Genomic DNA, 25,966 nt, shown 5'->3' on the forward strand with positions numbered 1-25,966 from the left:
GAGCTTGTCCGGTTACCCTATCACTATAAATTCAAGAAATACTTTAAGGCACCCTGCCAAGAATGGCTCGAAACAATCGAAAGAATGAGCACAGAGATTCTTGGAAATTACTCTAAAAAGGAGGACCAATTGATGACAGCAGCCTTCGGCACCCGGCCGAAACGAAGGCTAAACAGAGTACTTGATGCTATAGGCTTTGAATATCCTGACTATGGTCGATTGAGCAGAGATGGTGGAGGCCCGAAGAGAAAAAGAATTGCAAGCGCTGTTGACGAAGAAAGCACCAAAGTGGCCAAAAAGAAAAAGGAAACTTCTGAAAAGTTGAGCCCTGAGCCGAAGGTGGCTGCTGTAAGAAAAAGGAGAACTGCATCTCCGGAACCGGAAGCATTGGTTCAAGAAGAAACTCCTGCGACACCTTCTGCTGTCGAAGTAGAAGAGATTATGAAGGTAATGACTGAACCCTTGCCTGTCAAGCTAAGTCCGCTGGCGCCGGCACTGACGAAGTTTTTTCAGAGGGACAAAGCAGCTTCGGCAGAAGAAAGTCCTGTACTGCCGAAAAAACGAAGGATTATTCAAATAGCAGATGTGATTCATCAGACGCCGCCACCGGCGACAGTGTCGAAAATTGCTTTTGTCGAGACCGCTGAAGCCAAAGGCGCCGCAGCCGAAGCTTCCAGAGTGGAGACCACCGAAGCTGAAACCGGCGACGCCGAAGCTGCTGGGGCCGAAGCTGGAACCACGGAAGGTTTGAATCTGGAAACTACCTTGAAGTTATTGACAATATTCTCCTGAAAATGGCTGAGGAAGAAGCTGCTGAGGCTGCGGTAACCACTGCAACTAGAAAGGGAAAGGAGCAGATCGATGACACTTTAGAAGAAGGAAGTTTTAACTTTCGAGACTTGCTTGGACAAGAGCTAACAGTTGCCGAAAAGGGAGAGTTGAGAAAATATGCCACATCTTGCGGGTATAAGCCAGGGGCTACGCTATTTGGTGGGGTCAACGAAGGGAAGTTAAGATGCCTTCGGAACCGCACCGAGGCTAAAATTGTTAGAACCCTCTCCAAAAACATTGGCCTGCCGAAGCTAGAAACGGACCTCTGCCGCTACCAACGACACCATATCGCCGGAAGCTTACTTTATGCTAATTTTAAGGTAACAAATATTATTGCTATTTTATTATTATTATTGTTTAGGTCGTTTTTTAACGAAGATTGTTTTGACAGAGCATATTGTTAAGTAAGGTTCTAAAAATGCAACAAGATCTCGAAGACGAGAAGAACAAAACCATCATCCAAGATTTGGCTGAAAAAGTTGAAAATTACGAAGCTGATCTGAAAAAGAAGGACTTCACCATCCAAGACCTTGAAATCATGGTTAAAGAGCACGAAGGTGCATTGGAAAAGAAAGACTTTGTTATCCAGTCTATAGAAGGTTCCTTGGCTGAAGTCCAAGCAGAGAACGACAGCTTAAAGAATGAATTGCTGAAACAATCAAAAAATTTAAGCAAGAAAAGAAACACCTTGAAGCAAGCCTTAAAACTGAGATGGATAAAAATTCAAATTTGCAAAAATCCTTGAAGGAACTTCAAGGGAAATGCCTAAGCTTCGGCAGCCGATGCGTGCAGCGGCTGAAGGATGTGTTTCATTCTATCGGAGCCAGCTCTGGAAAATTTACACCTTCAGCTGAAAATCTTCCCAGCACATTAGAATATATTGAAGGCGAGGTTGATGCTCTTGATGAAGTTATTGGTGGGCATGCCGACTTCTGCGCGTTGGTAGCTTCTCGGGGCACAGCTACTGCTTTTCTGAAGGCTGGCTGCACGCATGGAAATATTGTGAATAGACCAAACTTCAGCTTATCAGCATCAGATCTGATAGATATCCCAAGCCTGGCCCGAAGCATTGGAAATAGATTCATGACCCAAATCTGGGTAAGTGGCGGGCGAAAAATGGCGGGTGACGAAGCTCGAAGTCATCTTAAGCCAGTAAGAAACTTATATTTGTTACTTTTACCTTCTCCTTGAAATTTGCACCTTTCTTATTCTGCTGTTTGATATACGCAGGATGACGAAGCTGAAGAATGACGAAGCTGAAGTTTGACGAAGCCTAGCCTGAAGCTTGATAGTTGCTTTTAATATACTTTCCTGCAAAAATTCTGGAGAAACTTTTGTAATATAGTTATGGAACAATTCATGTAAATTTGTACATACCTTGTAATATATTTTGTTTCTGCTATCTGTGTACAATCTGCTTTGCTGTGGACGAAACTTCTCTTTTGAGCCGAAGGCAAAAAACACCTTCCCTTCTTTTCGTACACAACGAAGCATAAAAATTTTTCCTTCGAAGTTTTTCCTCATTGCTGAAGCACCTGTCTTTTTTGTGTGGTATGATGATGATTCTATATATGTCTAAATGAATGTTTATGAATGCAAATGACATGATGAAATGTATTGTGCAAATGAATATTGGGACACATGTTCAGAAACCATAATCACAGCCCTTCATCCCCTTAGGAACGATTCAAATCTTTTTGTCGTTTACTTTTCGGCTTCACCGTTTACTTTTCGGTATATCAGCGTTGACTTTTCGCTGTAAGCCTCCCTTGGGAGCTTCTTCGCCTTTTACTTTCAGCGGAATCAGCGTTTATTTTTTGCTGTAAGCCTCCCTTAGGAGCTTCTTCGCCTTTTACTTTCGGCGGAATCAGCGTTTATTTTTCGCTGTAAGCCTCCCTTAGGAGCTTCTTCGCCTTTTACTTTCGGCGGAATCAGCGTTTATTTTTTGCAGTAAGCTCTGCATTCCCTTAGGAACGACTTTTGAGCTTCTCCATGTTTCCTTTTCTTTTTCCTTTTGCATTTACATTTACATTTTTGGGGGATATCACTCTCATAGAATTGAAATAAGGAAAATTACATGTTGTGGCCCCATTAAAAACCTTTCTCCCCCTTTGGAAAGGAAAAGGGTGCCACAAAAAAGAATAGAAAAAATTACATCAACCTAAACATAATATCGCCGAAGCTCATCCGCATTCCATGATCTAGGAATGTCGTTGCCATCCATATCCTTCAATCTGTAGGAACCGGGTCTTGACGAAGACACTACCAAAAAGGGGCCTTCCCACTTCAGCTGTAATTTGCCTACTGTCTCAGGGTTGGCTACTCTTCGAAGTACCAAGTGTCCTGGTTCAATGTTCTTCAGCTTGACCTTTCTGTCACGCCATTTTATTGTTTCAGCTTGATATTTATTGATGTTTTCCACAGCTTGAAGTCTGATCCCTTCTATAGCATCTTTTTCTACGGAGCAATCAGCTTCGTCTTCGCCTTCTGCCGAAGCTACTGTTCTTATTGATCCTGCTTTGGCCTCCTCCGGGGTTATTGCTTCGTCACCAAACAATAGTTTGAAGGGTGTAAAACCTGTTGATCTTGACATGGTTGTGTTATGGCTCCACACCACTTTGATTAACTCGTCTGGCCACTTTCCCCTGGGCTGATTGAAGATTGACTTCATTATTCCTGCCATTATGATCCCATTAGCTCTTTCGACAAGTCCATTTGACTCTGGATGCCGGACTGATGCAAAATGGATTTTCGTGCTAATTTGATCACAAAATTCTCTGAAGGCTTCAGAATCAAACTGTGTCCCATTGTCCACAGTAATGGCCTTCGACACTCCGAAGCGACAAACAATATTTTGCCAGAAAAACTTTTGAATAGTGACCGAAGTTATTGTGGCTAGCGGCTTTGCCTCAATCCACTTGGAAAAATATTCTACTGCCACTACAACATATCTTAGGTTTCTCTGTGCTGGTGGTAATGGTCCTAGTAAATCAAGGCCCCACCTTTGCAACGACCAAGTGGGTTGTATTAATTGAGTTAAAGACGAAGGTTGTTTTTGATCTCTTGCACATTTCTGACAACCTTCACACTTTTGGACTAAATCCGCTGCATCCGAAGCTGCCTTTGGCCAATAAAATCCTTGACGAAAAACTTTCCCAAGCAAAGGCCTAGATCCAATGTGAGATCCACACAGGCCTGCGTGTATTTCCTTCATTAATTCTATACCTTCGGATCTGGATAAACACTTGAGCAATGGGGAACAGACCCCTCGCTTGTACAACTCCCCTTCTATTATGACATATGGTCGAGCTCTTGCTTCTATTCTTTTGTTGTAAGCTTCGTCGTCTGAAAGAAAATTACCCTGAAGGAAAGAGATGATTTTAGTTCTCCAATCTTCACTATAGACAGGGGATATATTGAGGACCGCTCTTTCAAGAAGCTCGACCGAAGGTGCTTTTATTGTTTTAAAAAATACTTCCGAAGGTAAAGGCAGTCCCTGTGCTGCTGACTTGGCCAATAGATCAGCATATTCATTTTCTCCACGAGGAATATTTTTAACAGAGAATCCTTCAAAGAAAGCCTCGATCCTTTGGATTGTATCTAGATATTTTTTTAAGCTTCGGATCTCTTGCTTTATAGCTCTTGTCAACATGACCAGAAATAACTTGGGAATCAGTTTTAAGAATGGCCCTTCTGATCCCCATTGCCTTTAACTTCCGAAGACGCAAAAGCAGAGCTTCGTATTCAGCAATATTGTTTGTACAACTGAAATCAAGTCTCGTCGTATAACAAGTTTTAACTTTGGAAGGTGAAACCAACACAGCAGTTGCTCCTGCTCCGAAGGTTCCCCAAGACCCATCGCAAAACACTGTCCATGCTTCGGCATCTTTATTCATTTCTTCCTCCTGAGCCCCTGGCGTCCAGTCAGCAATGAAGTCTGCCAACGCTTGGGACTGAATCGAAGATCTGTGGACATAATCAATACAAAATTCATTGAGCTCTGCGGCCCATTTTCCAATCCTTCCAGTAGCTTCTCGGTTTCTCATAATATCCTTCAAAGGTTGTGAAGAAGGAACAATTATGTTGTAAGCTTGAAAATAATGCCGAAGCTTCCTGGAGGCCATCAAAACAGCATACAGTACTTTCTCCAATTCTGTATAATTTTTCTTTGATAAACTAAGAACTTCGAATACAAAATATATTGGGGCCTGTTTCTTGACTTGGCCTTCAAGCTTCTCCTGGACAAGTGTTGCACTTACCGCTGAGTGCGAAGCTGCCACATATAATAACAAAGGAGCCCCTGGCGTTGGTGGAGTTAGTGTTGTTAGATCTATCAAGTATTGCTTCAGTTCTTCGAAGGCTTTCTGCTGGACTGGTCCCCATTGAAAAACTTCGGCTGACTTCAGTACTTCGAAAAATGGTAAATTTCTCTCTGCTGATCTAGATATGAATCTTTTTAGAGATGCCAGCCTTCCTGTCAATCTTTGAGCCCCCTTCTTTGTACTTGGTGGTTCCATTCGAAATATAGCTTCGATTTTGCTTGGATTAGCCTCAATGCCCTTTGTTGAAACTAGGCAACCAAGAAATTTCCCCTTCTTTACTCCGAAGACACATTTTTCTGGGTTCAGCTTTAAGCCAGCCTGTCTAAATTTAGCGAAGGTCTCCTGCAGATCAGCAATGTGGTTATCTTGCTTCGTGCTTTTTACAATGATATCATCAACATAAGTTAGCACATTCCTGCCTATCTGAGAATGGAGGACCTTCGCTGTCATTCTGCTAAAACTTCCTCCGACATTCTTGAGCCCCTCAGGCATCCGAAGATAACAATGTGTTCCACTGGGGGTTATGAAGCTGGTTTTCGGTTCATCCTCCTTCTTCATCCAGATTTGGTGATAGCCTGAATAGCAATCCAGCAGACTCATAAGCTCTGATGAAGCTGCTGCATCGACTAAGGAATCTATCCTTGGTAATGGAAACTCGTCCTTCGGACAGGCCTTATTGAGATCAGTAAAATTAATGCACATTCTCCATTTACCATTGGCCTTCTTTACCATAACAGTGTTAGCCAACCATTCTGGATATTTTACCTCTCTGATAACTCCAGCACTGAGGAGTCTTTTCACTTCGTTGCGAGCACCTTCGGCTTTGTCATCAGACATCTTCCGAAGCCTTTGCTTTCTTGGTCTGAAGGATGGATCAACATTGAGCGAGTGCTCAATAACATCCCTGTTTACTCCGCAAAGATCGTTAGCTGACCAAGCAAAAACATCTTTGTTGTTGAATAAAAACCTTATCAAGGTTTTCTCCTGCTCTTCGGACAGTTGAGATCCCAATAGCACCTTCTGCTCTGCTATGTCCTCACATAAGAGCATGGGCTTCGGCTGATCAGCCGAAGCAGCTTTTTCCCTTCTGAACTTGTATTGCTCACAAGCTTCAGCTCCATCTATGTTATGGATTGCTTTTGAGTCTGTCCAATTTCCTTCGGCCCTTCTGGCAGCTTCCTGACTTCCATGAATAGCAATGGGCCCTTGGTCCGAAGGTATCTTCATGCAAAGATAAGTTGTATGAAGAATTGCTTCGAAGGCATTGAGAGTACCACAACCAATGATTGCATTGTAAGGGTATTCCTTGTCAACAATATCAAACACAACTTGTTCAGTCCTTGTGTTGTTGATAAACCCGAAGTTCACTGGCATTGTGATTTTGCCGAGTGCTACAATCTGCCTTCCTCCGAAGCCGCAGAGGGGATGTGTGGCATCATGAATTTTATCTTCAGGCTCTTGCATCTGTCTGAAGGCTTTAGCAAATATGATATCAGCTGCGCTGCCTGTATCAACCAAAACATTATGGACCAGAAATCCTTTGATCACACAAGAGATAACCATAGCATCGTTGTGTGGGTAATCCTTGAGTTGAAGATCCTCTTGGGAGAAGGTAATTGGAATGTGAGACCATCTTGACTTGATGAAGGGTCCTTACACTCCGACATGCTGTACCCTTCTCTGTGCCTCCTTTTTCTGCTTCTTGTTGGCTGGCTCTGAGCATGAACCGCCTGTTATCGGGAGTATCAACTTCGGAGCCGAAGCAGCTCCAGCTTGAATGTTGAACGAAGCCATCGGCTCAAAAAAGTGGAAGTGAGTTCACCGGAGGTGGGCGCCAATGTTGTGGACTTGCTCTCAAATACTATGAATTAAGAACAAGGCAACATAAAATGTTAAATATAAATGCCCTTCGTCCGCCGAAACATTATCTCCATAGGGATTTAATGAACTCTGGACGAAGGTCACGAACATAGTATCACGAAGGTTTCACCTTCGTAATTAAACTTATAAAGATTACATAAAGTAAAGTAAAAACATGAAACATTAAAGATAAATGTATTGAAAAACAAATGGTCTTATTTATAATTATTATTATATGAATTTAAGATGTTTGCATACAACGTTTAAATACATTTATACATTTGCCTTGACAAGCAATAATTCCCGAGTGATGCGTTAGCGATTACAGGAATGCGTGAACAGTAAAGGAATATTGTTCACTATTTATAGGCACAGGACATAGCTCATGAAGAATTACAACTATGCCCCTCATAAAAGTTTACAACGATGACTCAGACCATTGAAGGCTAAAAGGTCATTTTATCTTTAAGTCGGTTCGATCCTTCGTCTTCGGATATGCTGTAGTTCCGAAGCTTCGTGAACGGTATCTTCGGCATAATGTTTAAGCAGCTTCAGCTGAAGCTGTTTCTTTTTGCAAGACCTTCGGCGACGAAGCATGGTCCCAACAGTTAACTCCTTCATGTACCAGACATAGAATCTACACACATTTGTGTTGATATTTCCTTCACCAACTCTGGTCGGACTAGAGGCTTGTCATGCTGGTATGTCCATGCAAGCTCTTGTGATGTCACATTTGTATTTAGACATTTTTTGTGGTTTATTCTGCATGCGCTGATAGTTAGAGATACACTATTTCTTTGCCTTTTCATTTATCTTCACAAAGAAGACTTTTTTTATGTTTGTATTTGCTGTTAGCAGAATTGATAGGCAAAATGAAGTAGATCAACCAACAAACTATAGGGCACGACACACAAATTTACGTGGAAAATCGTTCAATGTGAAGAAAAAAACCACTGGCACCATACAGCCGAAACCTTCAATATAATGTGGGTGCTTACAAATTAAACGTCGTGTAATTATGATGACGCAGCTGAAAACTATACGTCGACCATGCATGTAGTTCACAGATAATATCATGGCACGCGTAGCGGGCAATTAACAAAGTCAGGCAGCCAGCATTCTTTACACGTACGTACCTACTATAAACAAATCAGTGTAATTGACTGACAACGAACGTGATAATCAGATCAGGACTGTTCGCGGTTGAGTTGCTCCGCCAACCAAATGCATGATACACGCATACAGTGATGCAGACGGCGGCTGCCGATCGAGAAATTCTGATTCCGTCGTCGTGGGTCTGCACTGAAAAGCGCGACAGCGAGCACGCGCGGCGCGTGGGGGAAGGGGCACGCCACGCCGCGTCATGCGTGTCGCCAGTGCCCTGCCGGTCGTCGATCAGACGCGTTAGGTGAGACGGTGACTGGCCTCGTCGTTCGTGTATAAATAGGGTGCTCTCCGTGATTGCTGGAGCACACACCACCACCGCTGCTGCTCGCCCTCATACATATATAACCGGAGCTAGAAGCTTATTACTCGGATTAGCATTTGAGCTTAAGGCTCGATTCGTGAGGAGTAAAGCTAGCAAGAAGCTCCAATAGTCGAGATCGAACGAACACGGAACACATGGCCAACTTGGCTGCTCAGATCAAGGACAAGTTCCTCGGCCTCGTCGACCGTGTCACCGACGCCGCCGCCGGATTTGGCCGCGCTGCCGGAGGCAAGGACGACGACGTACAGGACCCCACTACTACTAAGCTGCACCTGCACGCCGTCCAGGTAATAATTGTCTACTTCGATCGCCTCGCCTCTTGCTAGTAGCTAATTAACCAACGAACTCATTACTCATCTGACATTGCTGCTGGACTTTGTTCTTGTTTGCAGCGTGCTGAGGTTATTATTAGATCGCGAGGAGGAGAACCCGTCGTGGACACAGGATCGACTGCGGGGGCCAATTAACAATGCCGCCCGTTTTTATAGATTGTTGCGCGTGTGCCATGGAAGTTCATATAGCAGATAGCCCAGCAGAATGCAATGGCACTTGCTAGCTAGTGCCTCTGTTCTACTTGCAAAACATTTCTCTTATTATTTGTAGCTGGTGCATGTCAGCGGGTATATCTATCTTGCAGTTCTATATATTATGTTCCTTTCAGTGGGCTCTCTAGTCTAGCTCCCTGATGTTATTAGGCAAGGCTCTTTTTGTTGCAAGTTGTAATATGTTATAGAGCTCTCTGCTCCAATACTCTAAATAAAAAAAGTTTTGTCGAAAAACTTTGTGTATGTCAACATATATATTTTTCCACCTCCTCATACCTCCTCAAACTTTGTGTATGTCAATACCATCCAGAATGCTGGGCAGTTGGCAGTTGCTGGCAGCGACCCTTGGAGATTAGCCATCTTCCTTCTCAGGTTAAACTTTTGCTCAGTGGTCACTGGTATGAGTAGAGAGGAATGGTTTAACAGAGAGAGAGAGAACTCTTGTTTTGCTTTGCATTATACGTAGAAGAGCACCTCAAGGCATGCAATATATATACTCTTCTTTACAAACTTCTCAGAGTTTTTAACTGCTAATAATGTTGACGAAGAACAAATTAAGAAACAAATAGTTTGTATTTCCTCTTTATTTCATGGTTATCCTATACTTGTACTACTTTTGCGCCTTTAAATTACCGTAAACTACTCCATCTATCCTAAATTAAAATTTGTTTTAAATAATTAATAGATAAGTTTTATATATATCTAGATTTATTATCATACATCTAAACCTAGACATAAAAAACAAGAGCTAAAACGACTACTATTTTAGAACAGAGAGAATATGAATTCCTTAGCAAAGGAAAACTGTTTTGTACACCTTGACTTTTCCCCCTTCAAAAATAGGAGTATCCAACTTTAAAATCTCTGGCCGCCACTGTAATGGACCTACATGTAATAATCACAACCTTTTCCAAAGTTTGTTGGTTCATATATAGCGCCGCACAGTGAACAGAGCTTCACTCACCAACCGTGTGCACGAGATTAGCGTTGTAAACGAGGCATGGCATATGATCCAGATCCACCACGTGAATCTGAAATGCTAAGAAAATAAAAATGGGCTCGGTTTCCAGAAAAAAAAACAAAAGGGCAAAGCGGTCTGCATCCCTCAACTGCTCGTGAACCTTGTCCATGCGTATATATGGCCGTACAAAATTTTGCGCTCCAAACTGCACTCTTTCCAACCAAATTCAATTCGAAGAGAAATGAAGGTCGTTCCAGCCATATATAACGACAACGCCAGCGAGGCAGCGACTCAGCCGCGCAATCTGCATGCATGAGACGATGGATAATCACGCCAGCCTAGCACTAGCAGGCATTCTTCAATTCGCATGCATGTTGACGTGGGTGGGGTAGCGAGCACTTCTTCGGGTCTTAGGCTATTCCATCCGCACAGCTGGGTCGGTCCATAGGGAATAGACAATATGATACTATTAGAATGAAACATCATCTATCCCTTCTTCCCATATAATGTTTCGGCATATACAGGGCTAAATTAATTATTACATACGCTATGATCAAATATACCATATGTATTATCTATTAAAAAATGCGTGAGAAATTAAAGACATCGTCGACGCTCCTAAGAAGTTCAGTATCATCTGTAAACCAAGACATTGGATATGGAGCGTACAAATAAATGCTCGGAGTGTTTGGTTAAATTATAATCTGTCCATATTATATAATTCAATAAATTTTAAACGTTCAAAATTTGTTGGATTATATAATATGGATAGATTATAATCTCAAACAAATAATCTCTAAGGCTTTGTTTGGATACTCTACTATTGGCCTCAAATCCTCAATCCATATGTTAAGGTGGATTAGCAGTGGCGGAGCCAGCCTAAAACCAGAGCCTGGGCACCTGTTAGGTTATTTTTATCGACTTGAATAGACACGTTAAACTGAATCAAATAATATTGTCAGGATAGTGTATGTTTGATTTTAAGCAAATGGATACTGTCAGGTAGTGAGTCTCCTAGCCCTTGTGCGCTGCTCCTCCAAGTCATTGTGCATCGCTGGTCAAAGCGTGACCGCCTCAAGCTCACATAGATGATTAATAATTGGTTTAGACGACAACGAATGGCTTAGCGCTCCGTATTAAGCAGCAGCACCAGGCTTCTTGTAAGACCTCATGTGCTCTGTGTTGCGGAGCCCGGGCACGTGCCCAGGCTAGCCGGGCCTTGGCTCCGCCACTGTGGATTAGGATATAAATTAGTTTAAGTTACATCTCAATCCACCTCAATATAAATGGATTAAAATTAATACTAAAATACTCAAACTTGGTCTAAGAAGTTATTGTACGCTTCCCCAACCCCAATATGATAGTACCGACCATAACGACAACGTATACACCGGCGTTCCAGCGGGCGAAAACCATGCATTTTATGATGAATCACGCTGGCCCAGTAGGCGCACTGCCTGCATATGCATGCATGTCACGTCACATTATTTAGATGTAAAAATAGAATAACGAGCGTTCCTGCCTCTTTCCACCGCGGAGGACAGGCAGAGGGACAAAACCACGCGATTTCTCATGTGGCCAGCAGAGATCAAGCTACAAGAAAAACAACCTGGTCACGGGGTTCCATATTTGACGAATACAGTAGTGCAAGTTGCTCATTAGTCATTAGATAAGTCTCTGTTACCCAAGTATCTACCACATAATTAAAGTAATAAATGTCATTATTTGCAGGTCCATCAGCGCTTTTTACCCCTTCGTGAATTGTGTTCACAGTATATTTTTATTCGCATTATGTCAGGAGACAAGCAGGAGTACGTACCACAGTGCTATGCGCAGCCGCTGATATGGCCAAACATGCGAAAACAAAAATCGCAAGAATTTTTAATCTAGAATTATGAAGAGCGTTGTGGGCTGCTCGGCTGCTCTCCCCGGCCCAGTCGTCGTCTCATTCTCGCCAGTGTTATAATATCCCCCGCGCGCGCGCGTGGCGGCGACCCGGCCGTCTATAAATTGGGTACACTCTGATAGCGAGAGAACTCACCAGACTTGCAGCTCCACACCAGCAACAGCGCGACGATAGCTAGCTAGTAGTAGAAGCAGGCAGCGGCTCTAGTTGTCGAGCGTTCCACAGGTCATCAAGCACCGGCGTTTAATTAGCCATCCGCTCCGATCGTCCCCTCCCCTATTCCCATGGCCAGTTTCGCTGCTCAGGTCATGGACATGTTCTTCGTGCTCGTCGAGCGCGTCACCGGCTACGGCGGCCACGCTGAGGACGACCAGAAGGACGCTTCAGGTAATAATAAACAACCAAATTAATAGAGGTTAATTAATGGATTCATACAATATTTGATACGTGTGTTTTAAGTGCTAAAACAACTAATATATTGGAACGAAAAGGAGTATGTCATTCTGAAATTAAAGGTGACAAAAGAGCGGTCATCCAGCTGATGATAATACTATGTACTACTACAGTAAAGTATTCTTAATTGGCTCTCTTAATAAATAACATATGATGCAGGTGCACATGAGCCCACCAAGCTGCTGACATCGTCTGGCGTTTCTGAAACCGAACAAGGAGAAGAAGAGGTGGTCGTTGCGGTGCAGAATGTTCAGATAAGAGCAAGAGGGGGCGGCGAACCCTTTGTGCAAGGTGGCTCGATGCCTCAGGTTAATTAGCACTGCATGCATGCGGGTTTTGTAGAGGTTATTAGTTGCCGCTGCCTCAGGTGATCGAGCTTCGCAGACGATGATGCGTTTAATTTGCAGCCAGTGTTTTAACCTTTTTCATGCAAGGATGTGTGTGTGTGTGTTGTCTGGATCGTGTTTCGTCGTTTCCTTCTTCTGATTGAATTAAGAGTATGTCTGTCGAGTTCTATCAAGTTGGTTGTAATTCCAGTATCCTATGTGCAAGCAATGTGTGAGCTTGCTGTCAAGTTTGTGGTGCCATCGGATCAGTCCATTCTTAGCCTTTAACTTTCAGGCAATGTGTGTGTGTGTTTTTTTCTCGAAGCTTGGGTTGATGCCTATTGGTGTTCGTATTCTAGACGCATGCAAACGAACTTGCAGTAGGACGAACTGAATGAGATTAATTGAAAACACGAGAACATACGCTGACGACGCCCCCTACTGCGTGCTCGAGAAAGGACGCAACTTGAAAATATTACTATTGCGTTTTTTTTTTGGTATACTACGAGCATGGCCAAAAACACTTATATACTACGATGGCATGAGTAGCTTGGAAGGTAAATGGTGCGTATGTGGGCCGAGATATTGAGAGCGAAAAGCCCACCGTAGCTCCACAGCCCATCATACGGCGCATAAATATGGCCCACGTGATTGAAGGGCCGACATAAATATGCCTGTTGCAACATGCGGCCTTTTGCCTAGTAGATGGAATAAAGTAGTGAGAGACTGAGAGTTTAGAGTTATGTACTTAGAGCATCTTCAATAGACTCTTTATTTTTGGCTCTCTATTTAACTCTGTATTTAATTTTTCATAATGATTGCACTCTATATGTAGCATCTCACTCCAACAGATTATTTATTTAGTTTTGCTAGTCAGATGACTAGCCAAATTTAGCTAGTGAGAGAGCTAATTTAGAGAGTCAAATAGCTTGACGAGTCAAATAGTTAATCTGTTGGAAAGTTATTTTGCTATTGATTAGCCAAAATTTAGCTTGGCGAGTCATTTAACTAATCTCTTGGAGATGCTCTTATGTAGTTACGTATGTATAGATTTAGATAAATGGATATTTTTTTTAAAAAAAAGCATGCATTCACAGTGATCATAGTTCCAGATTCTCAGTCATAGTTATAGATGTCCAAACAGTGCGGGCCGCCCATTTGGCCCGTGGCACGGCACGATTTTAGCCCGGTCCAAACACGGTCCGGCACGATCAGTTACGGGCCCGGGCCGGCACGACCCGTTTAGCGTGCCGGGTATGGGCAGCTACGGCGGCCCGCGTGCTTTGGCCCGGCCCGGCACGATATATGGGTTGGCACGACGGCTGCCCGCTATTTGACAACCCAAATTCATACGTGCGTACGCGCAGACCACATTGGTGCAGTCACAAGCCCAATTCCACAGCGGCCCGACCAGATAACACGACGGTCACATTGGAGCAGCCGCAAACCCTATCCCTATCCAGGACCAGTTATCCCCGACGCAAGGTCGCAAGCCCTCTCGGTCTCTCCGTCTCTAGCGGCGGCGCCACATTCTCCTCTCCCCGACGCAAGTCTCGCACGGCCGCGCCCTAGGTCCAGCACTCTAGCTTGGGGACGCGACGCCCAGACGCCTGCGGCCCTGCTCCTCTGCGATTCGGCCATTCGGTTCGGCAAGGAGCGCACAGACAAGGAGCGCACAGGCGACTAGACCCAAGCTAGCTAGCTAGCTAATAACCGAAGCGCACAGGCAAGGAGAGACATACGAGCAATTACCTCCATGGCTTTGAGATGACACAAATTATAATTTCATATTTGTGTTTGTGTATTATTCTGTGAACCAACTATTATTTCATGTGATCATTTTATATTTATCTTAATATGTTATTATATATAATTAATTCTGTTAAATTTATGTATTTATATACTGATCTACTGTTGGTTCGGACCAGTGGCGGCCCGGCACGTTCAGGCCCACCGGGCAAACGGGCCGGCCCGGCACGATTTATTCCTGTACGTGCCGGTTTTGGGCATGTCTCTAGGCACGTGGGCCAGCACGACCCGGCCCGAAGCATCAACGGGTCGTGCCTGACCCGACCCTATTCGTGCCGGGCCGAAACGGGTTCGGGCCGGGTCCGTGCCGGGTGGCCCATTTGGACATCTATAGTCATAGTCATAGGTCCAAACCTGATCGCCAAACACGTATACCGAGCTCCCACGCAAGGCAGAAAGGTCAATGGGGTCCGGAGTACCGTCGGATGACGACTGGACGGCACGGACGGTGTCCATGATCCTGTAGCGCCGATAGCAACGCCTGTGTCCGAGAAGCCAGCCACTACCGTCCGCTCACGCCCCCACCCACCGGCCCCACGCCGATGGAACACGCGGGAACGCGACAATCTTCGCGGCAGGCGGGTGCGTGAAGTTGACACATGGATCGGGGGTCTCTTCACCACCAGCCAAAGCGCACCCGCCGGACGTGTCGGTCTACAGGCGTCTCGCCGCGAGTCCTCGGCAGCCTCACGGTCGAGTCACGAGGCGGGCTCGGCTTCACCGGGCGGTGAACGTCCCGCGTCGCCCGCCACTCGCTGTCCCTGGCAGACTTCCCAAAAGGGTGGCGTGGCGTGTCACCGCAGATTCACGTCGCGGATTCCAAGAACCCAACTCGTCAAGTCCAGCGGTGCCGTCCAGAGAGAGAGCCTAGAGCACAGCTAGCCCCGCCAGCCATGGCGGCCGCGGCGCGCGCGATCATCTGCGAGCTGGCGCCGCAGAAGGTGTCGTCGACGGCGCCGAAGAAACGTGACGCCGGGACAAAGGTGGTGCTCCAGCCCCGTCTCTGCACGCTGCGGTCGTACGGCGCCGGCAGCGGCGTTGTGACGCGGAGGATTCTGACCGGGGAGGAGGACGGGAGCGGGGCCGCCGACTCGGGCGGGTCCTCGGCGTCACCGTTCTTCGCCTCGCTCGCCAACTACATCGAGAGCTCCCGCAAGAGCCAGGACTTCGAGACCATCTCCGGCCGCCTCGCCATGGTGAGTGACTGTGACTGATGAGGCCGCCGCCTCTGGTCTGGCCTCCGCTCTGCTCTACTCCTCCGGTCCTCCCTGAGTCCCAGTGGCGGACCTAGAAAATTTCAACGTCGCGTTGCTGGCGCTGCCACGCACGTGCTTGCAGGTGGCGTTCGCGGCGGCAGTGGCCGTGGAGACGACGACGGGCAGCTCGCTGTTCAAGAAGCTGGACACGATGGAGATCGAGGAGGCCGCGGGGGTGTGTGTGGCGGTGGTCGCCTGCGCCGCGGCGTTCGCGTGGGCGTCCAGAGCGCGCAACAGGATCGGCCAGATGTTCACGCTGGGGTGCAACGCCTTCGTCGACTCCCTCATCGACAACATCGTCGAGGCGCTCTTCTCCGAGGGCGAGCTGCAGGACTGGTCCGATGACATGTAAACAAATATGCACATATGTATACGCAGATGGAGAATAATAGTATTAGTAGATAGACTCATAGTCATAGACAGCACGTATATAGTGTCAAGTATATATAGTAAGTAGATGAAGCTGTCAAGTATTTATAGTAACTGGTTCAAGCTAAAGAGAAGGAAGCTCATAGAATCAATACTAGAAATTACAAGTAACCCTTTATAAGTGATCATCTCCATCAAAGTGCAGTGTCTTTTCAGTATTCAAATGATGTCTATCCGAACTTTTAAGTATCTATATGTTAAGTGGTGTCACTTTTTATGAAATTTATGATAACGGAGAAGGGATTAGTCAGAGAAATAAAAGGGAGGAGAGATGAAGGGAGATGAAAGAATAATATTGAAGAAGAAATAAGAGGTCAAATTTTGAAGAAGTATATAGGTGGAGGGAGCAAGCTCATGAATACTTGGTTATTGGATTTGAGTCGTGCTAAATGTAGGTTTTAAGTGATATCTTTGCTTGTGTGGTAATTGCTAGCACCATTTGTGAAAGGATTATATAGCTAGATGAAGCGAATAGTCTATACTTTTTATAAAGAAAATTTACTCATAAACACTAGATTAAAATAACTAGCCTTAATAATCAATACTTGCACTAGCTCTGCATCAGGGCAGCAAACCCTGCGCAATTTTAGTGGCAAAAGAATTGTACACTAAATCACGTGATTTGTATGAAAAAGAGATCTGGCCCCTTCCGAATTTCCAATCCATTACATTTATCGTGATTACAATCACAAATCGACCCTCCAATGAATCCAATGCCTCCAAACAAATGACTAAAAAGCTGCCCGTGGATCCAATTCTTTCCCAACAGGAAGCCTTTATTAGACACCTGCCGAACCAATTCTGACAACCTTCTCTTCCGACTGCCTCCGACCCATCCAGCCCTCCAAATTCCAACTGCCTTCACGTTGGTACTTGGTAGCCATTCCCCTCTCGGCCATCAGACTCCCAAGTTGAGCGTGTGCTTGAGGTCCCCGACGTGCAGCGTGTGGCTGCCGAGCGCCACCTTCCTGTTGCCCAGCTCGTCCACGACGCTGAGGTCCTTGCACACGTCCACCTTGAACGCCACCACGCCCGCCTGCCCGGGCTCCAGCGACACCTTCTCGAAGCCCAGCAGGTGCTTCGCCGGCGCGTTGTGCACCGCCGGCGGCGACGAGAACAGGAACACCGTGTGCCCGCCGGACCTCTCGCCCGCGTTCCGCACCCGGAGGTGCACGTCGAACGCCAGGCCCTCGCAGTGCGCGCCCTCGGCCTCCACGGACGGGCACTGCTCGGTCAGGCACGCGTGGCCCTCCGCGAGCTGCAGGGCCAACTGCTTGGGCGCCGACACCAGGTGGTGCGCGAAGCTGGTGTAGCTCAGGCCGTCGCCGAACGCGTACACCGTGTCGCCGGTGTAGAACCGGTACGTCCGGCCGGGGTAGCCGGTCGACGGGTCCGGCCGCATGCGCATGTCGGTCATCGGGACCTTGGTGAACGACTCGGGGTACCACGTCACCGGCAACCTTCCACCTGCGACCGACCGTCGTCATCAAAAACAGTCATCAGTCATTAATTCTCAGTATGTAGGAACAGGACAGACAGGCAGAGCAATAATGCGTTGCAGAGGCAGCTAGCGGCGCAGTGTAATTACTTGGGTTGTGGTATCCGAAGAGGACGTCGGCGATGGCGGCGCCGCCGGCTTCGCCGGGGTAGCCGACCCAAAGAATGGCGGCGATCTTGTCGCTGGACTTGGCGAAGGAGATGTCGAAGGGCCCGCCCGACATGACGACGAGGATGCACGGGCCGCTGGACGCGTTGGCGACCGCGGACACGAGCTGCGGCTGCTGGCCGGGCAGCAGGAGGCTGGTCCGGTCCAGGCTCTCGCGCTCGATGGACTGGTCGGCGCCGACGACCAGCACGGTCACGTCAGCGCTGGCCGCGGCCTTGGTGGCCGCGTCGAGCTGCAGGCTGTTGCCGCTGCACCCCACGTTGGTGCACCCCGGCTGGTACACGGTGGCCACGTTCGCGCCCAGGCCCTGCAGCGGCGTCGTGTACTTGCATGGCGTGCCTGTACGTACGCCATCGGACACGGAGACAACACTAGTCAGTGCGTGCTCTTGCCTTGCTTATTAACACAAGAATTTTCCCGTGTTGGATGATTTGGTCATCATATATTACACGAAGTACCTTCGTAGTTGCCGATCATGGTGAAGCTGGCGTTGGCATTGGGGCCAATGACGGCCATGGACTTGATGGAGGTGGCGGAGAGCGGGAGCTTGCCGGTGTTCTTGAGCAGCACGATGCCCTGGCGCGCGGCCTCGCGAGCCAGCTCCTGGTTGGAGGGCGTGCACACGTCGCTGGGTCCGAGGTTGCCGAACGGCAGCTCCCGCGGGTCGCCGTCGAAGAACCCCAGGCGCATGAGCGTGACGAGGTTGTTGGTGACGGCCCGGTCGACGTCGGACTCCGACAGCTTGCCGGCTTGCACGGCCGCCACGGTGTGCTGCGCCAGGAAGGTGCCGCAGTTGAGGTCCAGCCCTGCGGCGGCCACGGCGATACATGTGAAGACGGGCGGATGATAATCTCGTCGAAATGGCGAGCTGTTCCCATTCGTAGGCTCGTAGCAGAGCATCGGCGTGAACGAATGAATGGACAGGCCAGCCGGGGCCGTTGGCGATCTTGTTGTTGCGTACCTGCTTTGATCGAGATGGCGGCTGCGTCCTCGGGGGTTTTGGTGTAGTGCTGGTTGTTGTACAGCACGTCGACGGAGTCGCAGTCTGACGAGATGTACCTGCAGAGATAGAGATGTCTTGTGAAACATGAGATATATAGACGCCGCGCGCTGCAGGAGCAGGAGTCGTTATGTCGGCGGAAATTGCATTGGGAATGGATGGATATAACCCACCCGTTGAGCTTCCAGTCCCCTCTGATGACTCCGGACAGGAGGTCCTTGTCGGCGCAGGTGGGCTTCCCGTTGACCTGGTTGTAGGAGCACATGACGCTGGCCACGTTGCCGTCCACCACGCAGCTCTTGAACGGGGGCTGGAACGTGTCGTCCAGGTCCTGCTGCGACACCTGATGAATGAACCCCCCACACCACAGAGCCGCGAACACATCAGAACGCTGAAACTGGCTGCGCTCACCATCTCGCAAGGGGTGTTCAGACTTCAGAGACAGTAACAGCGGCCATGCATGGAGTGATGATGACCAACTATAATACTGCTAGGAAGCACACGGTTAGGTTGCTACTATTCCCAGATCCGATCCTGGCAGATACTACTAGATATAATATTGGTACGGTTTACGACAGTGCTCTATCCTCCAAAGGTGAAAAATGGCGCGCCCAGAGCAGCAGCGCCGAGCGCTGCCTTCCAGTACCACCGAGCCGCGCAATGCAGGTTTTTTTTAAGGGCTCGGCCAGTCTGAAACAAGGACCGGAATCTGATGGAATTAACAACTGCTAAACAAGACAAAAATCCGTGGTGGTCGATGATCAGTGGTGATGAGTGACGCATGTTGACGGCTCTGTTTGTAAGCTGTATTGTATCTATACTATAGTATACTAGATGTGCGCATTGGGACATTCCCTAATCAATCATTGTTCTTTCTTAATAAGGTGGAGGGGGGATTAAAGCCCGCGCCCAAGAGAGAGAGAGAGAGAATGAAGGAAGCAAGGAACGCTGCCATGCAAGGAGCACTAGATGTTGACGGCAAAAAGGTGTCTCATCAGCGCAGCTAGGCAAGCCACGGAACGGAATGGGAGAAGCAGTGTCCGTATACGGCGAACATGGGCTGCTGCAACTACGTGTAAAACGGAGCAGTGCATGCTGTGCTGCTACTGTCGGTGTGAAGGAACTTTTGGTCCGATCTACGGCATCACATCACTAAAAGGTCCATCGGGGACGGAGGTCCATACTCCATACATGTAAGCAGAACGGGCATGGATGGATCAGGACAGGCTGGTGGCTGCCACATGGGTCAATCACTCATCCGTCCGTCCCCAGCAAGCTGACCCTGACGCGCTTTTCTGTGCTGCAGCAGGTGCAGGTGCAGGTGCAGCCGCCGTGCCGCGCTGCGCAGTGTGCACGGCAGCAAGGCAGGGAGCCAGGGACGACACATTGATACTTGCACGGGCCTAGCAAAAGCATGGTAGCAGGCGGCTTTATTTTGGCTTACCACGGCGTCGAAGGTGTAGCGCTCGACGCCCTTCCAGTTGTCGACGTCGTAGGCGGTGTAGTGCTTGCAGCATGCGGCGACCTTGAGGGCGCCGGCGCCGGACACCGCGCCCTGCAGCCCGGTGACGTAGCCGACGGCGTACTTGCTGGTGAGCAGCGGGTCCTCGCCGGGGGTCTCCTGCCCGCGGCCCCACCGCGGGTCGCGGAAGATGTTGATGTTGGGGCTCCAGAACGTGAGCCCCGCCAGCCCCACGTTGTGCATCGCCCGCGCCTCGTTCGACACCACCTGCCAGCCAGCCAGTTCATGTTATGTTATGCTCATCAGGTTTCGGTACGCACGATGCACGTATTTGCGGGTGACGGATGCAGACCGATATTTCCAATGTGTGGCCCTTGTCTGCTTGCGCTGCTGCACAAGTGCCCGTGCCCCGTGACCCTGAGGCCATGGTGCCGTACCCATGTCCTGCCGTAAATCTTCAACGGCCACCGGAGCCGGACAGAGGACAGAGATCAGTCGCGGTCGCGTTGCACCTTGGGGCAGTTGGATTGGGTCACCAACGCCGCAGTACTTACTGACATAATTACGTTCGGGCACACCCTCTAATCAGTCAGTCCTTGCCACGGCCCACGCGGTACCTTTGCCTTTTGCTTAAGGGTGAGGAACCCCAATGATGCTTCTTGACGCGTGACATGTGAACATATAAATAAACTAGAGCATATACTGTAGACAAAGGACGCCAGTGCTCCTATGCGCAAAATACATCCAATCCATCCGTTAATATCCAACGGTATACCGGTTTTTTTAAATAAACAGCACTAACGTGAAGAGCGTGGGAGGACTTATTTACAAAAATGTCATAACACATTAACACCATTGGATACAGAACGGATGGTTTGAATGCATTTTGAGCATGAGAGCACCCTTGTCCTTTGCCTACAGGATATGCTCTCTAAATAAACAAACCTAAGACTCAGCGCTAGCAATCTTTTTTTTTTTTACTCCTTTTCCCATTTTTTTTCAAGATCGAGGTCCTCTTTTTGTGCTCGACTCGACCGGGCCGTCGCGTCGCCACTGTTTTGCCGTTTCGATCAGACGATGCAATGTAAATGCGGGTTACTTCACTACGATAACCGTACTACGGAGCATACATGGCACATCCCCATCGGCGGCAGCAGCAGCAGCTGCAGCTGGTACGAGACTGCGTCGCCGATCGATGCCAGTGCGCGAGGCCGCCGCCCGCCGGCGAAAAGAATCCAAACGGGACGATAGCATAGCATAGCAGCACACGGTCCGGCACGGCGGCACACGCTTTTGCGGCTTTTTTTTCCCTGCCGCGCATCGCATGAAGGGAAAGTTGGGAGGGAAAAGCAAGGCACACCGAACCGAATCGCGATCGCCCCGTCTCGGCAGTCGGCGGCTCACACCAACCGGCACCGCCAAACCTCGCCGACGAATCAACCACCCCCGCACTCTCTCGTCTCCCCCCACCCCCACCAAGCGCGATCGATCGAGAATGAATGGCAATGCAGTGCTGGACCCGGTGCAAATTAATAAACGCTAGGGAACGGAACGGGACGGGGCAGAGGAGCAGCAGCAGCAGAAGGAAAAACAACGGCGTCCGCTCACCTCGCCGATGGCGCGGAAGAGCGTGGCGTTGAACGACGCCGCCGTGAGGATGGGCTGCGGGAAGCTGGTGGCCCCGGGCACCAGCGGCGAGAACCGGGTGCCGGGCCCCACGTAGGAGACGCCGTGCAGCGCCTCCGACCACCACTCGTACAGCGGGACGCCCAGCCGGGGCAGCGCCGCCTGCTTGTCCACCAGGAACCCCACCTTCTCCGCCAGCGTCAGCCGCGACACCAGGTCCGCCGCGCGCGCCGCCGCCGCCGCCGACCGGTTGCAGAACCCGTACGACGCCAGCGTCGCGTTCGACGCGTCGCACGCGAACGCCGGCGTCTGCGCGCGCGCCACATTGGGGCAGCAGAGCAGCAGCAGCAGCAGCAGCGCCGCCGCCGCCGCCACGGTGGCCGCCAGCGCGGCCGAGGCCGGGGACGACGCGGACATGGTATATAGCTAGGCAGCTACTAGCTCGCTGCACCTCCCCAAACCTCTCGAATGAGATTGATTCTTGGTCACCACCAGCACCACCCCGCTCCCGCTCGTAGCACAGGCGCTGGCAGCGGCATAAATAGAGTGCTCAGAGTGGCGCTCGCGGCACGGTGGTGCGTGGTGCGAGCTATTGCGATAGCTAGTGAGGTGAGGGACTGGGGGCGTCCCCGTGACCGTGAAGGGAGGGCCGACGTGGGAGGCGCCCTTATTTTTCTCGTCCTGCTCTGCTGTTTTTTCTTCACAAACAAATCGTTAAGTTCTCTTCTTTGCTAGCACTGTGCTCGCGCCTTGTACTCTACCGAGCCCGTGACGAGATTCTTGGAGCCATCCTTCGAGGCTTCCAGCTATCCTCCTCCCCTGACCGTCCCTCTCGATAAATGCATGAACTGTGCGTTTAATGGGTCCACTTCTCCAACAAAAAATACTTCAAAATAGTGCCTCAAAAATTAAAATACTATATAATATGTTTTGGACACTAAAAATAAATTAAACTCGAACAATCAATCAAGTCCTAAATCATGTATTTTAAGGAGTAAAGTTTATTATTCGAAAAGAAAGCGCTGAAAATTATATAGAAATAAGGATGAGACACTAATATGACGTATAATATATTTGTTTCATTTTACGATGTGTGCTATATTTTTAAATAAAAATTTGTAAAATAAGACATTGTTGGTTTTGTTTTTTATAAGTTGGGTCTTATATTTTAAGATAGGGCATTAATTTAGGACAATGTTAGAGATGCTCTAAGGCTAGTTTAGAAGCTCAAATCTCCCTAGGATTTGGATGGAATAGAGGTGGAAAAAACTAAGGGCCCGTTTGTTTTATTTGAATTGAATTTTATTCTAATAACCATAATTTAGACACGAACTAATTAAATTAATATATTTATATATGTAATATGTTTGTATATTATTCTAGATTATATGAGAGCTAGTTATACACTACACTGATGATATAGATAAGCAAGTAAAAGAGTGTGCTATAAGTTGTACAATAGAGAAGTAGCATGTAAATCTATACAATCAATTTATATCTTTAACCATATGAATTTGCGATATGCTTATATATAAACTTTGGAAAGTTGTGGAATGTCACATTCTAAAAAAATAGCTTACTCCATTAGTTAGATTCTAATTTCTAAAAATGAATGGAAACAAACGGGGCCTAAGAGGATTCGAGTTTTCAAACTATCTCTAACAGGTGCGGTTGCGTTACTAATCTAGGCTAAGGGGAGTCTAGGGATTGATTCTATTTAGAGTTTGTGTGGTTCTAGAGTCTAAAGTTTAGTATGTGTCATATTGAATGTTCTAATGTAAAACATGAGTATTGAATATAGTCTAATTACAAAATAATTATATAGATGAAGACTAAGTAATGATACAAATTTAGCAGGGGGGTGAACGGGCCTTTAGACCGAGGCCAATTTCATGCGAAGTTACAAATGTTATTCCCTAGCTAATATTGTGGTTTCTCGATTGCTTTATGGTACGGTCTGTTTGATTTGATTTTTGGCACAGGCTTTTACCTCTCAAAAGCGATATTAAAGGGTTCAATCCAGCCAACCTTTTTTCCCCAAAAGCCAATCAAACAGACCCTTAGTCTAGTGGCATGTTGGTTGAATTGATGGTAATAATACATTGAATTAGAAACAAACATGGATGGATAGAGCAAAGAGCCACTCTATCATCAATTTAAAAATGCAAAGCATATTTTGGCTTGACAAGGTCTACAAAACTAAACTACTGTTTATCTTAAATTCTCGTCCTCCCAAAAAAACGTAAGCATAAAAAGTTAGTCTAACAGTTGATCCAACACTGCTATTTTTATGATTTGTGGGAACAGTATTACGTGGCTAATTTTCTAAAGAACGTGCGTTTTACTGATGTTTGTGGTGAACATTCACACCCTCTTCTGGATTAGCAGTTTAGTTAATGTGTTACATTTCAGTTTCAGTGGTATGGTAGGCAGTGAAGTGTTTTTTTCGGTCACTCTCGAGATGTGTCGGTCCTGTTTTTCTTATAGATGTTTATATCTAGACTAGATAATGTGTGGGTGTCCACATATCTGTAGGAACAGGTGCGTACGCGAATGTGCGTGGGGGATTTTATTACCCTATGGGATTTAGTAATAAGAACGGTGGCGCCGTAGCTGTCTGTAGCCGCTAACGTCCCACTCCCACCGATAGCGTGCACTAATGATTCAGCTGAGCTTACAAAAAGCAGATGCAAATCTCGGGAAAAAAAAAATTAGCAGGAGAGCAGCAGTGGCGCTTCACCATCGACGAAAGCAAAGGATTTGAAAATGGAGGCATACAAGTTACTTACCCCGGAACGTGGGCGGCCGTAATGGCGTTGCCGTTGTTACATACCCGGCCGAGTGAACGCAGTTGAGTTACGCAAGGTAAAGAATACCTGAGCGGGCCGACGACGTGAGCTCTGGCCTAGGCTACTTACCCCGGCCGGCGTACGTGACCGACGGACGGGAGATTCTTCGCGGTGGTGGTTGCCATTGCCATGGAAAGGGAAACGCAACAAAGGCGCACCGCACCTCCGGTGGTTGAGCCGGGCCGGCCATGTTTTTTTTTCTGAATAGAAGAACATCTATCAGAACCATCCCACAGTGTCGCGTCGTCATGAGCTTTTGGTCGCGGGACCATCGCGGTGGTGGTTAGGCGTACTGTTTTCAGCGGCCGTATATATATGCGCGGGGCAGTACAGATTCGAGGCCGTGTCGTCGTCGTCGTCATCCCCATCGCATGATGAACCAGCGCGCATCGACACACGCAGGGACCGTGCCTCCTCCTCGCAGTCCGGAAACTGGTTTCAGATGACCACACCGTTGCTGTTTCCCATGTGGATGTGGCCCTGTGATCCGCACCAATTTGGGTAATGAACAGCAGCGTCAGGTCCAGATGCCGAGCTCAAAGCTAGCTGTCAGCCAGATGGACCTTGGTTTGATTTCGCAAGTCAGAGCCGCGAGCATGCCCGAAATGCTTGGTTTACGTACGAAGAAACCTTACGGGTCAATGCACCGTCAGTATCCGTCTATACGACGATAGGAATACGAATCATATGGTAGCTTCGTCTGGAGCTTTATACCATTTCCCTTCCCCGGCACCATGCCGTAGAGCATACGCAACACATGTCTGTCTGTCTGTCTGTCTGTCTGTCTGTCTGTGTGGCAGGTTGCACCGCGCCATCTGGTAAAAAGGAGCAGCAGTCGTCTCGTCGTCAGAAAGATCGCAGAGTCGATGCATTGCAGGTTGCTCCGCTCTATCGTCGGAATGTCAAATGCACCTCCCCCTTTGCGAAAGTCAAATGCACCTTTGTTTTTGTGGACTGGTACATACATAGCTACCCTGTTGGGACTTTCAGGAATGGTTGGGAGCAGAGCATGAACACCTATACCAGTTTATAAAGAGTGCAGTGGTTTGGGGGTTTACTACGATCTACGCAAATCTGCGTACTTGCTGCATGGCGACAGCACGAGTAGTACGTTGCGAGTTTGCGATCCTGCATCCTTATTTCTGAAGAAAGAAAGAAGGTACTGGTGCTTTGAGG

General features: G+C 47.8%; 4 protein-coding genes across 5 annotated transcripts; 3 read left to right on the forward strand and 1 right to left on the reverse strand.

The window, feature by feature from the left end:
* The first annotated feature begins 8,471 nt into the window (after window positions 1–8,471).
* Window positions 8,472–9,281, forward strand: LOC100277566 (uncharacterized). The gene is made up of 2 exons (XM_008665421.2): window positions 8,472–8,789; window positions 8,895–9,281. Exons 1-2 carry the CDS (start codon window positions 8,637–8,639, stop codon window positions 8,967–8,969), a joined length of 228 nt encoding a protein of 75 aa, XP_008663643.1. The 5' UTR covers window positions 8,472–8,636; the 3' UTR covers window positions 8,970–9,281.
* Window positions 9,282–11,934: 2,653 nt separating this feature from the next.
* Window positions 11,935–12,987, forward strand: LOC100274769 (uncharacterized). Its single transcript, XM_008665422.3, has 2 exons — window positions 11,935–12,301; window positions 12,527–12,987. Exons 1-2 carry the CDS (start codon window positions 12,199–12,201, stop codon window positions 12,682–12,684), a joined length of 261 nt encoding a protein of 86 aa, XP_008663644.1. The 5' UTR covers window positions 11,935–12,198; the 3' UTR covers window positions 12,685–12,987.
* A 2,153-nt stretch (window positions 12,988–15,140) lies between these two features.
* On the forward strand, window positions 15,141–16,397 carry LOC103642107 (stress enhanced protein 2, chloroplastic). Its single transcript, XM_008665423.4, has 2 exons — window positions 15,141–15,698; window positions 15,841–16,397. Exons 1-2 carry the CDS (start codon window positions 15,396–15,398, stop codon window positions 16,108–16,110), a joined length of 573 nt encoding a protein of 190 aa, XP_008663645.1. The 5' UTR covers window positions 15,141–15,395; the 3' UTR covers window positions 16,111–16,397.
* A 306-nt stretch (window positions 16,398–16,703) lies between these two features.
* On the reverse strand, window positions 16,704–22,455 carry LOC100279996 (Beta-D-xylosidase 4). 2 transcript variants are annotated; one of them, XM_008663601.4, is made up of 8 exons: window positions 21,924–22,455; window positions 20,668–20,770; window positions 20,298–20,582; window positions 19,027–19,196; window positions 18,815–18,912; window positions 18,312–18,659; window positions 17,776–18,192; window positions 16,704–17,654 (listed from the first exon to the last, which is right to left on the reverse strand). In XM_008663601.4, the coding sequence occupies exons 2-8, from the start codon at window positions 20,740–20,742 to the stop codon at window positions 17,086–17,088; spliced, it is 1,962 nt and encodes a 653-aa protein (XP_008661823.1). In that variant the 5' UTR covers window positions 20,743–20,770; window positions 21,924–22,455; the 3' UTR covers window positions 16,704–17,085. The 2 variants fall into 2 exon arrangements, with proteins under 2 accessions (XP_008661823.1, NP_001340392.1); NM_001353463.1 differs by lacking the exon at window positions 20,668–20,770 and having other exon boundaries at window positions 16,829–17,654; window positions 21,924–22,446.
* Between the last annotated feature and the right edge of the window lie 3,511 nt (window positions 22,456–25,966).

This window comes from Zea mays, chromosome 10 (assembly GCF_902167145.1).
Source record: "Zea mays cultivar B73 chromosome 10, Zm-B73-REFERENCE-NAM-5.0, whole genome shotgun sequence".
Lineage (NCBI taxonomy): Eukaryota > Viridiplantae > Streptophyta > Magnoliopsida > Poales > Poaceae > Zea > Zea mays.

What these genes read in the sequence shown, in the direction of transcription:
- LOC103642107 (XM_008665423.4), top strand. Translation starts at nt 15,396, where the DNA reads ATGGCGGCCGCGGCGCGCGCGATCATCTGCGAGCTGGCGCCGCAGAAG. An exon ending in TCTCCGGCCGCCTCGCCATG is followed by an intron (nt 15,699 to 15,840) that starts GTGAGTGACTGT and finishes ACGTGCTTGCAG; the next exon opens with GTGGCGTTCGCGGCGGCAGT.
- LOC100277566 (XM_008665421.2), top strand. Translation starts at nt 8,637, where the DNA reads ATGGCCAACTTGGCTGCTCAGATCAAGGACAAGTTCCTCGGCCTCGTC. An exon ending in TGCACCTGCACGCCGTCCAG is followed by an intron (nt 8,790 to 8,894) that starts GTAATAATTGTC and finishes TCTTGTTTGCAG; the next exon opens with CGTGCTGAGGTTATTATTAG.
- LOC100274769 (XM_008665422.3), top strand. Translation starts at nt 12,199, where the DNA reads ATGGCCAGTTTCGCTGCTCAGGTCATGGACATGTTCTTCGTGCTCGTC. An exon ending in CGACCAGAAGGACGCTTCAG is followed by an intron (nt 12,302 to 12,526) that starts GTAATAATAAAC and finishes CATATGATGCAG; the next exon opens with GTGCACATGAGCCCACCAAG.
- LOC100279996 (NM_001353463.1), bottom strand. Translation starts at nt 22,358, where the DNA reads ATGTCCGCGTCGTCCCCGGCCTCGGCCGCGCTGGCGGCCACCGTGGCG. An exon ending in TCTTCCGCGCCATCGGCGAG is followed by an intron (nt 20,583 to 21,923) that starts GTGAGCGGACGC and finishes GCTGGCTGGCAG; the next exon opens with GTGGTGTCGAACGAGGCGCG. An exon ending in CGCCATCTCGATCAAAGCAG is followed by an intron (nt 18,660 to 18,814) that starts GTACGCAACAAC and finishes TGGCCGCCGCAG; the next exon opens with GGCTGGACCTCAACTGCGGC.